The sequence below is a fragment of the Phoenix dactylifera genome, chromosome 15 (genome assembly GCF_009389715.1).
Source record: "Phoenix dactylifera cultivar Barhee BC4 chromosome 15, palm_55x_up_171113_PBpolish2nd_filt_p, whole genome shotgun sequence".
Taxonomy (NCBI): Eukaryota; Viridiplantae; Streptophyta; class Magnoliopsida; order Arecales; family Arecaceae; genus Phoenix; species Phoenix dactylifera.
The window spans coordinates 4,237,086-4,257,113 of record NC_052406.1 but is presented as its reverse complement, the minus strand read 5'-3'; the positions used below and the strand labels follow the sequence as shown (position 1 = coordinate 4,257,113).

The window sequence follows — 20,028 nt, the reverse complement described above, 5'->3', positions numbered from 1 at the left end:
GGCGGGCGGCGTCCTCCATTTGGGGTGGCCGGGGAGAGGGAGCAGGAGGTCCTCACGGCGGGGCAGCGATCCGTCAGCGGGCGGCGTCCTCCGTCTGGGTGCCTGCAGACAAACCGGTGGCCGGGTTTTCCGGCGCCGGCCCTCCGACGCTCAAGTCAGGGAGGGGGCAAATAGTGTAAGGAGGAGATGAACAGTGTTTGTAGGGCACGGAATTTCCCAACCCCCCTTCCTGAGAAGCTAAGGCTCCCTTTTATAGGTGGGGGTCGGTTTACCTGTGATGTAACAGGGCGAGGCCATAGCACGGCTCGGCATGTGGCTCAGGTCGGCGCACGGTCAAGCGAATCATTGTGCTGATGTCGGCGGTGAGGGCGTCGTACGACCCGAACCGGTACGCTACCAGGCGAATTATTGCATTAGTGTCGGAGGTACGGTCGAGATCAGAGACTTATCAGGATTGACCAGACTCTGCTGGGCTAACTTGCCGTGGAGAGTTGAGAGTCCGTAGATGACAGGAGCCATACGCATTAAATGTGGAGTAAGCCGGAGATCCGCATTAATTGTGGAGTAAGCCGGAGATCCGCATCGATTGTTGAGTGAACTGGAGGTTTACAGTGGCCATGCGCAATAAATGCTGAAGCAGTGGCAGGGTATGGTCCTCAGTTGGACCTCGGAGGAGTACGGCCGTAGTAGGTGGCTGACAAGGGTAGACCTTGAGCATCAAGATTTTTCTAGGTCGGAAGTCTCGAGGTCGGATGTCTTGGGGTCGGGCGTTCCGAGGTCGGACGCCGACTTCGGCTGTTCAGGGTCGGCGATTGTGCGGCTTCTTGGGGGCATTCGTGTCACTTGGGGAAAAATCTTATTCCCCCAACACTACCCCCCGACTTCCGAGTTCGAGCGGCTTGCGGGCTCGGACGTGGGAAGTAAAGTCTACCATTAGAGTTGGGGGGCGAATCTCGTCCGCGCCCTCGTGTTTCTCGGAGTGTTTATGGCGAGACCCGCGCCCTTGGGCGTTTTGAGGTTGCTTTATTCAGCGAACTTATGGTGGAGCTCGTGTCTTTACGTTTCTCGGAGCTAATGTAACGGGGGTGGCGTCTCTTGGATCGCCAAGATTGCTTCGTGCGGCGGACCCATGATGAGGGTCCTCGGGCTCGACGAGGCGACGCCTCGATCCCGTAATCGAGACTCCCCGCTTATGAATGAGTGTGCCGTTACGGGGTTCAAAACGGACACGCGGCATGACCTAGGATCGGACGCTCCCGATCTCGTATTACTGGATCATGGATCCGGCGAGGTGAAGGCTACGTCGGGGCTCCACGTGCCCCAGGGCCTTATTAAATGAGGGGAGCGGAGGTGCCGTCTGTTCGTTCTTCAAGGCGATTCGATTCTGCGGACCCATAATGAGGCCCCGAGATCCGATGGGACAGGGCTTCGATTTCGTACCCGATTTATTGATCCGGAGCGAATACGGTGCCTCGGTCTCCGAGGCCGACACGTGGCGCAATCCGGTCAGGGGATGGGAACCGACCCTGCCGATCTGGACTGTCAAGGGGGTCTATATAAACCCCTCGAGTTTGCCCTAAAGGTTTTATTTGGCTGCCTCTTATTTTTGTTGTCTTTCTCCCTTGCTTCCTTCCTCAACCAAACCTCGCCGTCGGTGCCCGGAGCGATTTCCGGCGATGTCCAGTAGGTCCCTACCCTGTGATTGCTAGGGTTCCTCTTCTCTTTTCCTCCCAGTTATCATCCCCTGCTTTTAATTTTATTTCGCTCTCCTGTGAAATGGGTCTTGGTCCGGAGGAGGTGGGGTCAAGTCTATCAGGGGAGGAGTTGGAGTTAATCCGCTCCCGGTTTTTCTTCCAGCCCGGGTTTCGTCTCGAAACTGCGGGGCCGGAAGACAGGGTGACGCAGCCGCCCCCAGGTCGGATCGCGGTTTACCGCGAGACGCTTTGGGCCGGCCTACGGTTCCCTATTCACGAGTTCGTGAGCAACCTGCTGGTCAAGTATCAGCTCGTCCCGGCACAGTTGGCTCCGAACTCGTGGAGAACCATAATCGGGTTCCTGTCCCTGTGTCTCGGGCATGGGATCCCGATCTCAGTGAATATTTTCCGCCGGTGTTTTCTGTTGAAGAAGAACCCGGCGGACGTGGAGTGGCTATACTTTGCCTTCCGAGGCGGTATGTCGCTCTTCCGCGGGGCCCCTTCCTCTATACACGAGTGGAAGGGGAAATTTTTCTTCCTCGCGTCCGAGGCGCCGTGGGGGTTCAATCCGAGGTGGGGACACCCTCGGTTGAAGGCCCTCAACAAGCTCTCCGAGCCCTCGGGGAGGGAGCAGAGGACCCTGGACTCTCTCCGAGCCCTCGGGAAGGGCTACGACCTGACCGAGCTCCTACGGGAGGACACCCTGGCGAGCGTGGGTCTGAGCTCGGCGCGCCCCGAGGGTAAGGGTAGTTATATTACTTTCTTCCCTTGTCATTTGTTTTTACTGCTACTGGTCTGACACTTGGTGATATTTTTGATTTCAGATATTCCCCATATGCCGACCAGCAACACATCGCTTTTTTCCCGCCTGAGGAGGCGAGAGGCCGAGGCCGGGGGAGCTATGCCCCAGCCCCGGAAGAAGGCGAGGTTGGCCGGCGCTTCCACGTCGGCCGAGACGAGCGGCCCCGAGGCGGGGCCCTCCACAGCCGACCCGAGGCGGGCGCGGGTCGTCGACGATGCGGGCCCATCGGCCCCTCCTTGCCCTGCCCCCATCGCCCAGCGGGGGGAGCCGTCCATGATCCGGCCGCAGCGACCAGGATCCGAGCTGACTCGAGGCCCCGAAGCGAGCGACTCCAGGACCTCGGGCTCGGGCATGCCGGGCTCTTCCCGGGCTTTCCGGGAGGAGTCAGTCGAGCCGGACTCCCCTATTCCCGAGGGGAGCTCGGCCATCCATGACGCCGAGGTCGCACGCTCCGTGTTTCGGCGTGCGATGCTTCCAGCGGACCGGGCCGAGTTTCGGAACATTCCGCTGGAGGTGGTCGCTGACAGTGCTTACTGCAACACCGCCCGGGTAAGTTTCCTTCTTAATCTCCTTAAAGTAACTAGTGAATTTGTATGTTTTTCAACTCACGACCATTTTGTCTCTTTCTTTATAGCATATTCACGAGCTCGACACCCTGGTGTTCATCGCCCAGGGATGTCAGGAAGAGACCCGGCGGGTCAGCCGGGAGTTGGAGCCGGCCAAGAAAAGGGTCGTCGAGCTGGAGGCGGCACTGGCCGAGGCCGACGCTCGGAGGGCGGCCACCGAGGCCGAGCGCCTCGCTATGGCGGAGGGGCTCAAGGAGGAGAAGGCTGCTCACGCCCTAACCAGGTCGGCCTTGCGCGACTCGGAGGCGCACTTGGGGGAGGTCCAATCCGAGGTTGCGGGCCTCAAGTATGAGGACGGGGTTTCTCGCCTCCGAATCGAGCAGCTCGAGGCCCGAGAGAGGAGGGCACTTGAGCGAGCTGATCATGCCGTGGAGCTCTTCAAGGGGTCGCAGGAGTTCCGCGACATGTTGGAGGAGGAGACAGTCGATGGGTTTCTCCGGGGTTTCGAGAACTTCCGGCTACAGATGGCCCGGTACTGCCCCCAGTACGACCTCTCGACGGTCCGTCCGAGGATGAACTTGGGCTATGGGTCCGACACGGAAGACCTTCCTGCCATTTTGACATCCGAGGCAGGATTGTACGAACAAGACCCCGCCAAGCCTTCGACGAGGGCGGCCGAGACGGACGGCGTCCCGGAGGCGGCACCGGCGGCCGAGACGGACGACGTCCCGGAGGCGGCACCCGAGGCCCCTGCCCCCGATCCCGAGCCTGTGCCGGCTGAAGATCCCGAGGTCATCACAGTGCCAGACGATCCCCCGGATGTAGCTGCCGCCGCTTAAGGCTTGGTGCATTTTTTCATGTCAGCGGACGAGATTGTGGAGGCACAGGTGGAGAAGATGGATCCTTCCCTGATAGAGATGCTAAAGAAGCGTGGGCAAAACAAGTCAGGGAGAAAGGTGCTGACTTGAAACGGGAAGGGGGATGGCATGATCTGGGAAGTGCTAAGCCAGTTGGAGAAGACCCCGAGCCTGTGCCGGCTGAAGGTCCCGAGGCCATCACCGTGGACGACCCCGCGGATGTTGCTGCCACCGCTTAAGACTTGGCGTATTTCTTCTTTTTCACTGTATCCGGGGTCGGCTCTTGAATGGCCAACCTCCAATTTTGTAATTGGCCTTCCGGCCCTTTGTCAATGAAAAAATACTTTTGTCATTCCGTGCTCGTCTTTCCCTTTCTCGTTGTGAATGAGGCTAGAGCCTTAGCTAACCGCCTCGACGACCTCTAACTTTGCATTTTAGTTTTCGGGCTACTTAACGAAGTTGCCCTTTTTCCTGAGTTATACCTTGGCCTTCTCAGATCTTAGTCATTCCGAGCAAAGGGAGCTCCGAGCTTAGGTTTCCAGAAAATTTTTCTAAGTCCTATAACTCGGATCTTAGAATTGCGAAAGTCGTTACGTTCGGCCTTTAGGGAAATCCCAAGGCATTGAGGTCGGGCCTTAGCCCTTCGAGTAGGATCGGGCTAGGTCTGTTCGTGCCGCTATTCGGGGAGTCCAGTCGGGTTTCCGAACTTGACTTCCGGGTCCTTTGTAGGGAGCGCGGGCTAATAGTCGAATTATCGCCGAAGGTTTCCATGGTTATCGTTCTCGGAATTTACCGAGGTTTCGGTGAGTAAGGCTAGAATCTCTAAAGATCGCCTTAGTATCTGTGTTCGGCTGGTACACTCGCGGCCGGGACCACTTTCTCAGCTAGACGTCGGAGTCTATGTATGGGGGCCGAGTTGGGCCCTAATTTATGAAGACTTTGTACCAGTTGAGACTTGACGAGTGGAGACTTGTCGAACGGAGCATGCATAATGTAGTTAGGAGATCGGTCTTAAGCCGATCCATTGGAGTAGCCCGACTTTGGGGCGAGATAGGACTCCAACGTTGGATGATTAGCAGTATGTAGATAAAATTTGACAAGGAGGGCGTCGAGTTAGATGTACCTCTTGCATTCTCAGAGTCGTGCTTCACATGGCGAAGTAGGTTACTTCCCTTCCTCGTCAACCTCCGGAGTCATTTTTGGCTTGTAAGAGGGGGGCTCGGGCTTCTTACGGACCCGACGGCACCCGCCGAAGTTGAGAGGATCCGGGGAGGCTTTATTGATTTGTAGCTCTTTTCGAGGTCGAGGGAGCTTGAGACCCTATGGTCGGACCTCGGGGCGCCCCAACCTTGGTCGAGGGATCTTGCGTCAGGTCGGCGGGTCTGTGGGCGCTCTACCGAAGTAGGATGCGCGCTAGCTCAGTGGCAGAGCTCTGCTTCAGAAAGTATTGTCTGCTCCGGGGATCGGGGATCGTCGACCGCTCTCGGGGGTCCACTTTGTGGCGCCCCGGGTGGAACCACCCTTTCCACCCCTCATGGCTTCGTCTCGAGGTCGAGGGAGTTTGGGACTCTACGGTCGACCCTCAGGGCATCCCGACCTTAGTCGAGGGATCGTTCGTCAGGTCGGTGGGTCTGGGCACGCTCTACCGACCTGCGACGCTTCCCGAGGTCGAGGGAGTCTGGTTCTCTACGGTCGACCCTCGGGGCATCCCGACCTTAGTCGAGGGATCGTTCGTCAGGTCGGTGGGTCTGGGCACGCTCTACCGACCTGCGACGCTTTCCGAGGTCGAGGGAGTCTGGTTCTCTACGGTCGACCCTCGGGGCATCCCGACCTTAGTCGAGGAATCGTTCGTCAGGTCGGTGGGTCTGGGCACGCCCTACCGACCTGCGACGCTTCCCGAGGTCGAGGGAGTCTGGTTCTCTACAGTCGACCCTCGGGGCATCCCGACCTTAGTCGAGGAATCGTTCGTCAGGCCGGTGGGTCTGGGCACGCTCTACCGACCTGCGACGCTTCCCGAGGTCGAGGGAGTCTGGTTCTCTACGGTCGACCCTCGGGGCATCCCGACCTTAGTCGAGGAGGCGCTACGGGGGGCCGCGAAGGTACTACCCCGTTGTTGGTGTTGAGCGCCACGGAGGGCCGCGAAGGTACTACCCCGTCTTCCCGAAGTGTCGAGGGGTCTAGGCACGCACTGTCGACACTCGGGGCATCTCAACCTTAGTCGAGGAATCGTTCGTCAGGTCGGTGGGTCTGGGCGCGCTCTACCGACCTGCGATGCTTTCCGAGGTCGAGGGAGTCTGGTTCTCTACGGTCGACCCTCGGGGCATCCCGACCTTAGTCGAGGAGGCGCTACGGGGGGCCGCGAAGGTACTACCCCGTCTTCCCGAAGTGTCGAGGGGTCTGGGCACGCACTGTCGACACTCGGGGCATCTCGACCTTAGTCGAGGGAATCTTGCGCCAGTCGACGTTTCATCGCCCTGCGATACTTCTCGAGGTCGAGGGAGTTTGGGACTCTACGGTCGAGCCTCGAGGCATCCCGATTTTGGTCGGAGAATCTGAGGATCACAGGCGACCCGTTATTAGAAGAGAATTACAGTCATCAAGATGAGAGAATTATTTGCAAAAAGGAAGCTGAGTCTACTGTCCTGATTGTCTTGAACCCCTAGGGGTTTCATTGGTGGTACATTCGTAGATTCTCGGAGTTCCAGCTTCTCGGGATCAGAGTCCCCTCCAGGGACTTCAATTTGTACGCCCGTGGTCGTTGTACCCGGGCGATTTGATACGGCCCTTCCCAATTTGGGGCGAGCTTTCCTTGCTCGGTCGGTTGAGAAGCCTCGGCTCTCCTGAGAACGAGGTCCCCTATTTTGAAAAGCTTGGGCTTGACTCTGGAGTTGTAGTATTGGGCCGTTCGCTGTTGGTATCTTGCCATACGAACCCGGACGACCTCTCGTGTCTCTTCAACGAGGTCCAAATTGCTCCTGAGCTGGGAGGAATTGGTGTCAGGGTCGTAGTGCTCCACCCTCGGAGAAGGAAGGCCGATCTCTAGCGGGATGACGGCTTCAGTGCCGTATGCTAGGTTGAAGGGGGTCTCTCCCGTGGGCAGTCGGAAAGTAGTCCGGTACGCCCAAAGGACATTGTACAAGTCCTCGACCCACTGTCCTTTGGACCGATCAAGCCTAGCCTTGAGTCCCTGCAAAATAGTACGGTTAGTTACCTCAGTCTCCCCGTTTGTCTGGGGATGGGCAACCGAGGTAAAACGGTGATCAATGCCGAGCTCAGAGCAAAATTTCCTGAAATGGATATTATCGAATTGCCGACCATTGTCGGATATAAGGATATGGGGTAGTCCGAATCTGCAAATTATGGATTTCCACACGAAGTCCCGCATCTTTTGTTCAGTGATCCGGGCGACAGGTTCGGCCTCGACCCATTTGGTGAAGTAGTCGATGGAGACGACCAGGAACTTTCTTTGTCCGGAGGCTAGAGAAAGGGCCCCAGGACGTCGATCCCCCATTGGGCAAACGGCCAGGGGGCGATGATGGAAGTCAGCAGGGCCGAAGGTCGGCGCTGGATATTGGCGTTTCGTTGACACCGATCGCACTTCCGGACGAAATCCGTCGCATCCTTCTGGAGTGTGGGCCAGTAATATCCTTGCCGTAGGACCTTATGGGCCAGTGCCCGACCCCCCAGGTGATTCCCGCAGATCCCTTCATGGACCTCTCGGAGGGCATAGTCCGCCTCGGAGGGGCGGAGGCATCTGAGAAGGGGAGACGTAAATGATCGTCGATAGAGCCTATTCTCGTACAAGACATACCGGGGGGCTTGGCGCTTGATTCGGCGAGCCTCCGTCTCGTCGTGAGGTAGGGTCCCGTCTTGGAGGTAGCAGACGAGCCCATCGATCCAGCTTGGCTCGGAATCGATGCACATGGTGGGCTCGGGTTCCTCCGTGCTGGAGATCTGAAGATACTCGAGCGTTGTTCCCTTGGGAAGCTCGCTCATGCGGGAGGTTGCCAATTTGGACAGCTGGTCTGTCCTGAAGTTTTCCGCCCTGGGAATGTACTGAATATTGAAAGAATTCAGGGCAGACGTGAGTTCCCGCACCTTTTGGAGATACTTTTGCATGGATGGCTCTTTAGCTTCAAAGTCTCCTTGGATCTGGTTCACCACCAGCTGGGAGTCGCTGAAGGCCGTCAGATCTTCCACTTTCAGTTCTTTCGCCAGCTTGAGCCCGGCGATGAGAGCCTCATACTCGGCCTCGTTGTTCGAGGCCGGGAATTCGAGGCGCAAGGCTTGCTCGGCCACCACTCCGTCTGGACTGGTGAGAATGAGTCCGGCTCCGCTACCCCCCGAGGTTGAAGACCCGTCCGAGTGCAGGACCCATGGCTGCCTCGGGGCTTCCTCCGCGGATACGGGTGGCAACTCGGGGTCGTCCGGCAGGGTACACTCCACGATGAAGTCGGCGAGTATCTGGGCCTTGATAGCCGGCCTGGGCCGATATTCGAGGTCGAATTTCCCGAGCTCGACCGCCCATTTGGCGATCCTCCCCGCACGATCCGACCTTTGCAATATTTGCTTCATAGGCTGGTCGGTCAATATAGCTATTGTGTGGGCTTGGAAGTAGGGCCTGAGTCTCCGAGCCGAGATGATGAGAGCGAAGATGGTCTTCTCAAGTTTAGAATATCGGGTCTCAGCATCCCTGAGAACCCGGCTGGTGTAATAGACCGGCTTTTGGAGCTTGTCCTCTTCCCGGACGAGGACTGAGCTCACTGCAGCTGGGGAGACGGCCAGGTATAAATAAAGGACCTCGCCCTTCTGGGGCTTGGTGAGCAGCGGGGGAGAGGCCAGAAGGCTCCGGAGCTCTTCAAAGGCTCGCTGGCATTCTTCTGACCACCGGAAGTCTTTCGGCCGTTTGAGGCTCTTGAAGAAAGGGAGGCAGCGCTCGGCTGACCGAGAGACGAACCTTCCCAAGGCGGCGACTCGCCCTGCGAGCCGCTGCACCTCCTTAACTGTCTTCGGAGGCGACATCTCTTGCAGTGCCCGGATTTTCTCCGGGTTGGCTTCAATTCCGCGCTGGGTCACTATGAAACCTAGGAACTTGCCCGAGGTGACCCCGAACGCACACTTCGCCGGGTTGAGCTTCATTTGGTATCTCCTGAGCTTGGTGAATGTCTCGTTGAGATCGGCTATGTGGTGTTCCGCCGCTCGGCTTTTTACCAGCATGTCGTCCACGTAGACTTCCATATTTCGGCCGATCTGATCTTTGAAAATTTGGCTGACCAGCCTCTGATAGGTGGCTCCAGCATTCTTCAGGCCGAAGGGCATCACCTTGTAGCAGTAGGTGCCCTTGTCGGTGATGAAAGCCGTCTTCTCCTCATCTTCCGGCGCCATTCGGATTTGATTATACCCTGAAAAGGCGTCTATAAAAGTTAGCAGTTGATGCCCTGAAGTGGAGTCGACGAGCTGGTCGATGCTTGGGAGGGGGAAGCTGTCTTTTGGGCAAGCCTTGTTCAAGTCGGTGTAGTCCACACACATGCGCCATTTCCCGTTGGCCTTCTTGACGAGGACTACGTTGGCGAGCCAGTCCGGGTAGGAGACCTCCCGGATGAAGCCGGCTCCGAGGAGTTTGTCCACCTCCTCGGCCGCAGCTCGTTGCCGTTCCGGGGCGGAGCCTCTTTTCTTCTGCTTTACAGGCCTGCTAGTTGGTTTCACCTGGAGTCGGTGGACCATGACCTCGGGGTCAATTCCCGGCACGTCCGCGGGCGACCAGGCGAAGACGTCAGCATTGTCCCGCAGGAAGCTGACGAGGCGATCCCTCTCGCGGGCGCTCAGGCCGGAGCCGACCTGCACAGTTAGCTCGGGGAGATTTTGTTGTAGTGGAACTTGAATAAGAAGCTCACCGGGCTCTACTTGCTTCTTCCAGAGGGTGTCCCTCGCATCGAGGGTTTCTATGGGCAATGAGGGGCCCGTTGGCTGAATTGTCGCCTCGGTCGGTTGCTTTACTCCGTGGGCCGCCGTGTAGCATTGCTTGGCGACCAGCTGGTCTCCGCGGACCTCGCCTACTCCTTGGCCGGTGGGGAACTGCATGAGCAGATTGTGGGTTGAAACCACGGCTCGAAGGGCGTTTAGCCCTGGCCGCCCAAGGATGGCGTTGTAGACCGAGGGCAGACGGACCACCAGGAAGTCCGTCCTCACAGTGCTCTCTCGGGGAGCGAGGCCAACTATGACAAGGAAGCTGGCCTCACCTTCAACCGGGACCGAATCTCCGGTGAACCCGACCAGCGGGGCGTTGATTCTCCGGAGATGTCCTTCTGTCAACCCTATTTTTTGGTAGGCATGATAATACAAAATGTTGGCTGAGCTTTCATTGTCAACTAGGACACGCTTTACATCAAACCTATTTACAATCATTGAGATGACCACAGCGTCATCGTGAGGGGTCTCAACCCCTTCTAAGTCCTCGTCCGAGAACGAGATGACTTCATCAGTGCGTAGGCGCTTCGGGGGTGCTCCCTGGGCGGCCGTTCCTGCCGAGGCCCTCCCAATCATGTTGATGGTGCCGGCAATGGGCCTGTTGTCGTCCGGATTTTCAGACGGTATGGTATTCTCCGCCGGCCTCCTTTCTTCACGTCGGTTCCTCACGAACCGGTTGAGTACTCCCCGACGGATGAGCGCTTCTATCTCGTCCCTGAGCTGGAAGCAGTCCTCCGTGTCGTGCCCACGGTCTCGGTGGAAGCGACAATACTTTCTAGGATTACGGGGAATTCCCGTGTCTCGCATAGGAGGCGGGGGTCGGAAAAAGTCCCGACCCTCGATTTCCATCAGGATCTCGGCCCAGGGAGCATTGATGGGTGTGTAGTTCTCGTACCTCCCTAGGTACGTCCGAGGCCGTAGCGGGGACCTCGGTCGGGGAGGTGTCCTCTGCTGAGGTCGTCCCTGCTGACGGGGCGGGCTCCTTAATCGGGGGAGATTCTTTTCATGGCGGGGGGATCGGCTCCTCTGTCGGCCGCGCTCCTCGCGGCGTTTCTTCTGCTTCTTTGAGGCGGGCTCAATTGCTCCCCGCCTAGAGGCGACTGCCTCCTCGGCCTTGGCATACTTCCGGGCCCGGGCCAACATCTCAGTGAAGTCGGCCGGGAAACTCTTCTCGATAGAGAAGAGGAATCGGTAGGAGCGAACCCCAGTCTTCAGAGCCGACATGGCTATCGACTGGTCTAGCTCGCGAACCTCCCACGTGGCGGCGGTGAAGCGGTCCAGGTACTCCTTGAGGGACTCTCCCTCTTTCTGTTTGATGTCGAGGAGGGAGTCTGACGTCCGTCGCTGGCGCCGGCTGGCAGCAAAGTTGGTGGCGAACTGCCTGCCGAGTTGCTCAAAAGAGGACACCGTGTTCGGCTTCAGTCCAGAAAACCAAAGCCGAGCGGTCTCTCGGAGGGTTGCTGGGAAGGCCTTGCAAAGTATGGCCTCCGAGGACCCTTGTAGGGCCATGAGGGCCCGATAGCTCTCCAAGTGGTCGAGAGGGTCGGTGATTCCGCTGTAGGGCTCCACCTGAGGCATTTTGAACCTCGCGGGAACCGGCTCATCCTCGATCTGGCAGAAAAAGGGGGACTTGGTAGTGAACTCAAAGTCTCCCTCTTGCCTCGCCTTCTTGCTGTGGAGCGCCGCAATCTGGCGCTCCAGATGCTCAACTTTTTGGTCGAGCTCCCCCGCCCGCGGAATTGTTGCCGTGGTTTGCACCGGCTCACGGCGGTCCGGGGCTGACTCAACCTCAGAAGGCTGGAGTCTTCTGTTGAGATCTTCCCCCGGTAGCTCTCTCTGGGGGGAAGTCCGTTCTTCGGTATTGGCTCTGGAGGAGCCATGTAGATTCTGGCCGGGGAAAATCGGGCCGTTGGGAAGAAATTCCGGCGGGACCTGGGCCCGCGGGGGAAGCATTGGTAAAGCTTCCTCACGTCGCAGGCCCTGAACGGCGGCGGCCAGGGCCTGGACTTGCTGTACTAAGACATTGAACTGTTCCGGCTGGACTTGAGGAACTGGGTCAGCCGGAGTTGGAGAATTCTGGACGGAGCGTCCAGGACTTTGCGGGGGACGCCGGGAGACGTTGGAGGCTCCCTTACTTCTCAACTTCATGACTGCTACTCGGACCCTTCCTCTAGCGCCAACTATTGCTGGAAATTGGACCCGGGGGCAATCTTCGGTCGAGGAGAGGGAGCGGCGAGTCACCACGGCGGGGCGGCGACCAGTCGGCGGGCGGCGTCCTCCGTTTGGGGTGGCCGGGGAGAGGGAGCAGGAGGTCCTCACGGCGGGGCAGCGATCCGTCAGCGGGCGGCGTCCTCCGTCTGTGTGCCTGCAGACAAACCGGTGGCCGGGTTTTCCGGCGCCGGCCCTCCGACGCTCAAGTCAGGGAGGGGGCAAATAGTGTAAGGAGGAGATGAACAGTGTTTGTAGGGCACGGAATTTCCCAACCCCCCTTCCTGAGAAGCTAAGGCTCCCTTTTATAGGTGGGGGTCGGTTTACCTGTGATGTAACAGGGCGAGGCCATAGCATGGCTCGGCATGTGGCTCAGGTCGGCGCACGGTCAGGCGAATCATTGTGCTGATGTCGGCGGTGAGGGCGTCGTACGACCCGAACCGGTACGCTACCAGGCGAATTATTGCATTAGTGTCGGAGGTACGGCCGAGATCAGAGACTTATCAGGATTGACCAGACTCTGCTGGGCTAACTTGCCGTGGAGAGTTGAGAGTCCGTAGATGACAGGAGCCATACGCATTAAATGTGGAGTAAGCCGGAGATCCGTATTAATTGTGGAGTAAGCCGGAGATCCGCATCGATTGTTGAGTGAACTGGAGGTTTACAGTGGCCATGCGCAATAAATGCTGAAGCAGTGGCAGGGTATGGTCCTCAGTTGGACCTCGGAGGAGTACGGCCGTAGTAGGTGGCTGACAAGGGTAGACCTTGAGCATCAAGATTTTCCTAGGTCGGAAGTCTCGAGGTCGGATGTCTTGGGGTCGGGCGTTCCGAGGTCGGACGCCGACTTCGGCTGTTCAGGGTCGGCGATTGTGCGGCTTCTTGGGGGCATTCATGTCACTTCGAGAGGGACCCCACGCGGCCGCCGAGGCTGTTCGTGGTCCAGCCCCGCCTCCGCCCGGACTCCGTCCTCCAGTGGAAGCTCTCGGAGGCTCTCAACCTCGCCAACTCCCTCGAGGAGCCGCGGGATGGGTTCTACGCGGAGGATTTCGAGTCCAAGGAACTGCCGCCGCATCTCGTCGTGCAGAACCCGGGTGCCAGGGGACTCAGGGCACACGCAGGTTGGCTTCTCCTCTCTTTTTCTTATTAAAGCTCTCATTTTTATCAATTTTAATTTTATTGGAACAGTTTTTTCGGAGTAACGGCAATTACCTTGAAAAGAGTTGAAATGAAAGATACATTTCGAGCATCAAACAATTTTGCGATATCAAATCCTACGATGTGGGTAAAATGCTTTGGAAATCGTGGTTCAGACAATCCGGAGGAATCTTATATGGTTGCGTTGTATCCTTCAGAATTAATGGGAATTTCTTACACTGAGAGTGTTGATAATTTTAGATGTGATTAAATTTTAGGAGCTGAAGTAAAGTGCAGCTATATGGGTCTTCACCTCGTAGATTGATTTTAGAATAAAAATAGTAGAAGGTGCAGGTCGACTTCTTGATGTAACGTATGATACGAGGAAAGGGTTTATACTATGGGTGATCCAAGATGGTAGTAGATAGCTGGATCAGATAAAGAAATAAATAGAACGTACAATGGAACTTGATTGGGGGGAAAACTGACTATAAGGCAATTTGGTGAATTATGAAAGCTTTGTGCATGGATACTTTTTTTTCTTTTGATATAAAAGGTGGATAATCATCAAAATTACATTGCGCATGGATACTTTTAATGGTCTTATGAATTAAAACAACATGGACATTATACTTAATAATCTGGAAAAAAGAAAACACCCAAAAACCAAAACAACAAGTAGAGAGCATTACTGTAGTTCAATTTGATATTAATTTTAGTTGTATGTTCTTGCTTGGTATATTTGCTTTTTCAAGTTACTTCAGGAGTTGGGTTTCTACAAAATTATGTTTTGTATATAAACAACTTGTTTGTACTGATAAATTCCGGGAATCATTAGGATATAGTTTGAGGATGGCATGCTCCTTGATATTGATATAGTTGGGTCATTGCTGAACGCAATGGCTACTATCATTTTATGGAAATTTCTATTGAAAATACATTGGCATTGGCCATATATTTATTTTTTCAAGACAATCATTTTGGCATGATTAAATTGAGGGGATCTTTATTGTGCTTGTTGCAGACACATATTTTGGACCAGGGACTGTTGAAAATATCAAATGCCAACTAAAAGCATTGGAGTCAGAGGTACTTTCTTATTCACCTAGTTTTTTTACTTTACAAATGCTACATTTTTGAACTTTTCCAATAGTTGCTGAAAGCCCCATGGAAATGAATCTAACGTTATTCATGCATACCTTTTTTAAAATTAGTAAATTCATGCAGACCTTGTCCATCACTTTCTAGAGAAGGGATGCAAAATCTTTTCATTATGTATGAGCACCCTTTTTTTTATAAAAAAAATTGACACTTTATCTTTCTGGTTTTGATAGAATGAAATAGATGCAATTTTTGTTAATGCAATTCTTTCTGGGATTCAGCAGCGAAATTTGGAGGCAAGTAATACGCACACTTATTTTGCCTGTCTTGTACTGGGGAATTTTTGAAATTAGATTGATTATATTATTTGCATCTTTTAAATAGAAGACCAACTATACTGCTCTTATCTTAACTTTGATGACAGTTTGCTTGGAAAAAGCCGGTTTTAGATCGTGTTGGCCTTATAATACAGATATTCAATGCTCATGCTGAAACAAAGGAAGCAAAACTACAGGTACTACTCTGTCTATGACTGCATTGTTTCTTTGCATCCCACTATCAATGTTTAGATTTTCAATGACTAGATTGTTTGCTTAACTTGTACGTATGTGTGAAATATGATTCTCTACTGGATATTCCAATTGTGTTATAGATGAAAAGTAACCCGTGGTCATTTTGGTGTTATTTTATTTCATAGTCTGAGTTAGCAGCTCTCATGTACATGAAGACAAGGCTTGTACGTGTTAGAGGTCCTGGCGGACGGCTTGTTTTCGGAGCAAGTGGAGAAGCCGAAGTTGTTAGTGCCCGAGGGTATGTCTAGCACACTTAGCTTCTAAGTAGAAATGGAATTGTGCTTTTTGTATTGAAGATGCCGAGATAAACAGAGAAATGGAGCATGTTTTGATAGTTATCAGCACAACATACATTTAACCAACTCATTTCATGGAAGACAATGCATAGAACCAAATAGTTCTACACTTTGATGAGTAAAAGCATCTTATTGGTGTGATGTACTTGGGGATCATGGATATTTTATGTAGATAGAACCTGAAAAACCATCAACATTTGGCTACGCACCAGAACTTCTTCTGAATAATTAATGTGTGTGGAAGAACTGCTTACAAATGATTAAATTGGTTCAAGGATTCCCAGACATGTATTTTAAGACATGGGAGAGATTTTTTTCCTCCACTCTTCTATGAAAAGAATTAATCTTAGAATGTAGCTCCAATCATCTGTATTTGTTTATTAAAAAAGAGCTTTCTAATTGATATCTTTTAATGCCGATTGTTTCTGCAGGAGAGGAAGTGGGGGACGTGGTTTCATAAGTGGTGCTGGAGAAACTGAACTTCACCTTCAACGTCGGAGGTACATTTCATATTCATTGACAAATGAGGTGTTTTACGCTTTGTTTTGTTGTGTCAGTATTGTCATATTCAGAATTTTATTAGGAGAATTATGTTCTGTCTGATAATTTTAGAATTCAAGAAAAACAAAATCATCTACTATCTCAAATTGAAGAGGTTCGACGAACTCGAGCTTTGCAACGTTCTGCTCGGAAAAGGCATGGGAGTTCATATGGTCGGGGCCTAGAAACTGTTGCTGTTGTTGGATATACAAATGCTGTAAGTGGTTTTACAATAGAACTTTGCTATCAATAGAACTTACATGTATCTAAAACAATGCTATGTGCTGCTAAGTTTAGTTTCTCTTTCTTTTGATCTTGTGGAAAAATATTATTAAAATGCACTTGATTTCTTGTTGTGGTGCAAAATTTTCGAGGCATCTTTGATTACAAAGCTACTTCAAAGGCACTTACTATAATATATGTGCTGCAGGGTAAATCCACCTTAGTCGGTGCTCTTTCGGAAAGTGATCTGTACAGTGATGATCGGTATTTCTACCACAACAAACATTTTCTCTATAAACCTTCATGTTGATGTGAACTTTTGTTCCTTTTGGTATCAATGTTTCTTTTTAGTTCGTAACTGATTATTCTTGCATGGGTGCTTGTGCTCTTATTCTATTCAGATTATTTGCGACAGTGGATCCTCGATTAAGAAGTGTAATACTTCCATCAGGGTAATGCTAAGACAAGCCATGCTTGCTATTGTTTACTCCTGTGTAGAAGTTTACTCCATGGACTTGTATTGTTATTGTGGGATCTAAAAATTTGTACTTATATTGCTATGCAGGAAGAAGGCACTTCTTAGTGACACTGTAGGCTTTATCTCAGATTTGCCTGTACAGGTAATATATTTGCAACATCATCTATGCCTTGGACTTGAGGGTGAGCCTTGGTGTAATGGTAAGGTTACTCCATTATAACCTTGGTGTCACAAGGTTTAAAACATAGAAACAGCCTCTCCAAATGCAGGATAAGGCTGCATGCATTTGACCCTCCCCAAACCCTTTAGTGGCGGGAGCCTCCTGTACTGGGCCACTACTCTTATCTATGCCTTGGACTGCTCATTGTTTTTTAGATGTATAACTTTTTCCCTTTTTCCTCTAGTTGGTTGAAGCCTTTCATGCAACTCTGGAAGAAGTGGTCGAGGCAGACTTGTTAGTGGTATGGAATGTTTCTCTTTAAGTTTAAGCTCCCCTAAACAAAAAGTTGAATGAAAAACAAGTGTGAGAACTGTTACAAGGAATGGGTACATAGATTTTCTACAGTCCTGGAATGAGGTGTTTGTTTAATAGCCAAGAATGCATATGCAGAGGTAGGCATGTTGTTTATTTAATTGGCAAAACTGCAGATACTTAGGTAGATATAGTTTTATTTAAGCATGTATATACATGCAACTAGACAATGCTCTCATCGTGGCTGCATATGCCTGATACAGATTAGTTACCGAAATGATCTTCTGGATTGCTGAGAAGCAAGAAATCTTTATGGTTAGAACAACCGTCCTCTCAAAGTCATAGATCTCTGGATTGTCATCAGCTTCATTTTCTCTTTTTGGTTTAAAACATGCCATTTATTGAATTGCTTGTTATTTACTTTCAAAGTTTTTTGTATATCCAGCACAAGAATTGAAATTCAGTTTTCTGGGAGCATTAGTTGAATTGAACAGTGCAAGTTGGCCACTTGAGAGTATAATTTAGTACACTTGCTCAGGAGTATAATCAAGATATAACAGATCTACACAATCTACATCGCATCTTTATCCTACTCTTTAGAGAGTCACCTACACACATGTTTGTGTGCAGGTAATGTAAGCAAGCACGTTATTGCATGCTTGAGCATTTACATTCCAGAGGATGTATCTTATCTGGGTTGCTGTTAAGATTTACAGCATAAGGTTTAGGGAGGCGATGTGATGGCAATGACAATATCCAGTCTGTGCATACAAATGGCTCCTAAAGACCTACTTCTTCACTTACTGGTGTGGTCATATGTTCATTTGGTAAATGCATACTTGCATATACAAGTCTAGAAATAATTGAAAGCAGATCGATATGTGCATATTCTCTGATAATTGCACATGTTAATTTATTTTCTAATATCTTGACTATATGTTAGCTTTTGCTATTTATTCTTGTAATAAATTGTTGATTATGCCTCAGGGGCATTGTCCTCTGATGGCTGTTGAGCATAGTTGGTGAACTAGTGAGCTAGATTATCTGCAGGAAATAGTAGAAGCTTATTGCAGTTCTATACCCATGTCCTCTTATTTTCTTCGGTAAAATCAATAGATGTTGCCATGATTGAGGACAAGAATATCTTAACAGTTATTTTTGGGTGTGTGTACAGCACGTTTTAGACTCCAGTGCACCTGATCTTGATGAGCAGCGCTTAACCGTACTGCAAGTACTGCAACAGATTGGAGTGTCAGAGGAAAAGATTCAGAATATGATTGAAGTTTGGAACAAAGTACTTTCTTTACACATTGTTGGTCACAGATGTTAAAAACCTCTTGTAATGAAAAATAGGTACTCATATTCTTGGTTAAGATATGATATCTGCTGAATTTTGAAACTTGGTCAGATTGATCTTGTGGACAAGAACATTGGAGCTGGTGAATTTCTAGGCCAAGATGATTGTCTAGGGGAAGGTGAAGAGCAAGAAGATGGGGAATTTTCAGAAGCAGAGAATGATATGGCATCTGAGTTGCCATCTGGTGAGCCTATAAATGAGGATGACATGGTCTCTGAGTTGTCACAGGAAGAGAATCAGGAAAATGTTGATGATATGACACCTGAGTTATCTGATGAGCCCATAGACGAAGATGACATGGCTTCTGAGCTGTCAGCAGAAGAGGGTCTGCAAGATCTTGATGAACAAGAGGCCGAGTCGCCAGTAGACTGGAAAATGACAGGTCCTGCAATACGTAATGAATCCAAGAATCCCAACTGTGTGCAAACTTCTGCGGTGATGGGAATTGGCTTGCAAGAGTTACTGAACCTCATTGATGAGAAGTTGAATACACAGAAACCATCTCCACAAGAGAAAATTGGACCTTATGATAGGAAATGGAGACCTTACGCTGCGGATGGTGAGAAAGCAGCTGAACAATAGGTGCGTTGTTGAAACTTTGTGCTTGTCTTCCATGCCTGAAATAATATTACATGAAGAGAATTGTTGTAACCCAGTCTCTTATGAAAATTTATTCTGTTAATTCAATAAATCACCAGAAAAACAAACATATTACTTCTTATTTCAAGGCATGAGCTGCAATTAAAATTTTTCTGGATCTTGTTATGGTGTTTGACAAAGAACATTAAACTTGCAGCTGTATCAAAGATCTTATGAAAACTTCCACAGACTCGTTGCAACTTGGTGTCACAAAGCCTATAGCCTGGTAATGGTTATTCTTTTCTTATGGCTCAAGGGCGTCGAGAGGTCACCTTTAGATTATTGAATACTTGCTTTATGTTTCAATAGTTTGACTTAGAGAGTTTTCTTCCACAAGCACAGGCCTTATTCATGGCTTCCAATCTGATGCTTCCTTTTTTGACAGGATTTTTCTCCGATCCAAAGTTGAGTCCTCTTTAATCTTCTTGATTAGCGGACCAGTGCCAAAATGATCATGGTGCGTATATCAGGGGATTACTTTTCTCAAGAAGCTGTTTAGTTGACTTTCTTGACAATAACTTGCTAACAAGGAAATGGAGCACCAGTACTGTTCAGTTCTTATGGAAGGACTTCATACTCATTCTTGTGAGTAACAAGATATTGTACGCCATCCTGACTATGCTGAGTATCAGCGCTAGCCTGCTAGGTTTTCGAAGTTGGCAGTCATTAGAGTATGTTGTTGCAGTAATAATCTGGTTTTTCCCCCAGTACACTAAGAAAAATTTGTCTGTCCACACATAGTATATATATATATAGCTGTTTTATGTGGATCCTGAAATGTTATGTGGCTCTTTTATTTTGAAGTGCAAGTTTTCGGCAAGAAAGACTGCTAGCTCTGCCCATTTCTTTTGCCTCGTCCAAAAAAATACAAAAAATGTATTCTCTTACCGAAAAATGCTCTACCAAAAAACAGAAGGCAAAAATGGGTGATGAACCTGCTCAGGAACTCACATCTATCGCACTCTAAATCTATTCAAGTCATCCTTTATAAATTACTAAGGCAAACTAACAGCCATCTAGAAAATGAAATCATCCTCTATAAATACTAAGTACCTTTGTTTTTTTCGAAATACTGCATACGTCTCTTCGTACCCTGTTATTCTCCTTGAAGAGTACTGCTTGT

General features: G+C 51.0%; 1 protein-coding gene across 1 annotated transcript in view; it reads left to right on the top strand.

Annotated features, from left to right (window-relative positions):
* Positions 1 to 19,756, top strand: part of LOC103704272 — a 31,272-nt gene extending 11,516 nt beyond the window's left edge. The window contains exons 4-17 of the mRNA XM_039134152.1: positions 2,418 to 2,440; positions 14,563 to 14,625; positions 14,754 to 14,843; positions 15,027 to 15,139; positions 15,629 to 15,697; positions 15,810 to 15,954; positions 16,168 to 16,223; positions 16,361 to 16,411; positions 16,525 to 16,579; positions 16,842 to 16,898; positions 18,084 to 18,203; positions 18,318 to 18,848; positions 19,063 to 19,131; positions 19,291 to 19,756. Coding sequence (XP_038990080.1) covers positions 2,418 to 2,440; positions 14,563 to 14,625; positions 14,754 to 14,843; positions 15,027 to 15,139; positions 15,629 to 15,697; positions 15,810 to 15,954; positions 16,168 to 16,223; positions 16,361 to 16,411; positions 16,525 to 16,579; positions 16,842 to 16,898; positions 18,084 to 18,203; positions 18,318 to 18,848 — 1,373 coding nt within the window. The 3' untranslated portion in view covers positions 19,063 to 19,131; positions 19,291 to 19,756. The remainder of the gene's footprint in view (positions 1 to 2,417; positions 2,441 to 14,562; positions 14,626 to 14,753; positions 14,844 to 15,026; positions 15,140 to 15,628; positions 15,698 to 15,809; positions 15,955 to 16,167; positions 16,224 to 16,360; positions 16,412 to 16,524; positions 16,580 to 16,841; positions 16,899 to 18,083; positions 18,204 to 18,317; positions 18,849 to 19,062; positions 19,132 to 19,290) is intronic.
* Positions 19,757 to 20,028: the final 272 nt, after the last annotated feature.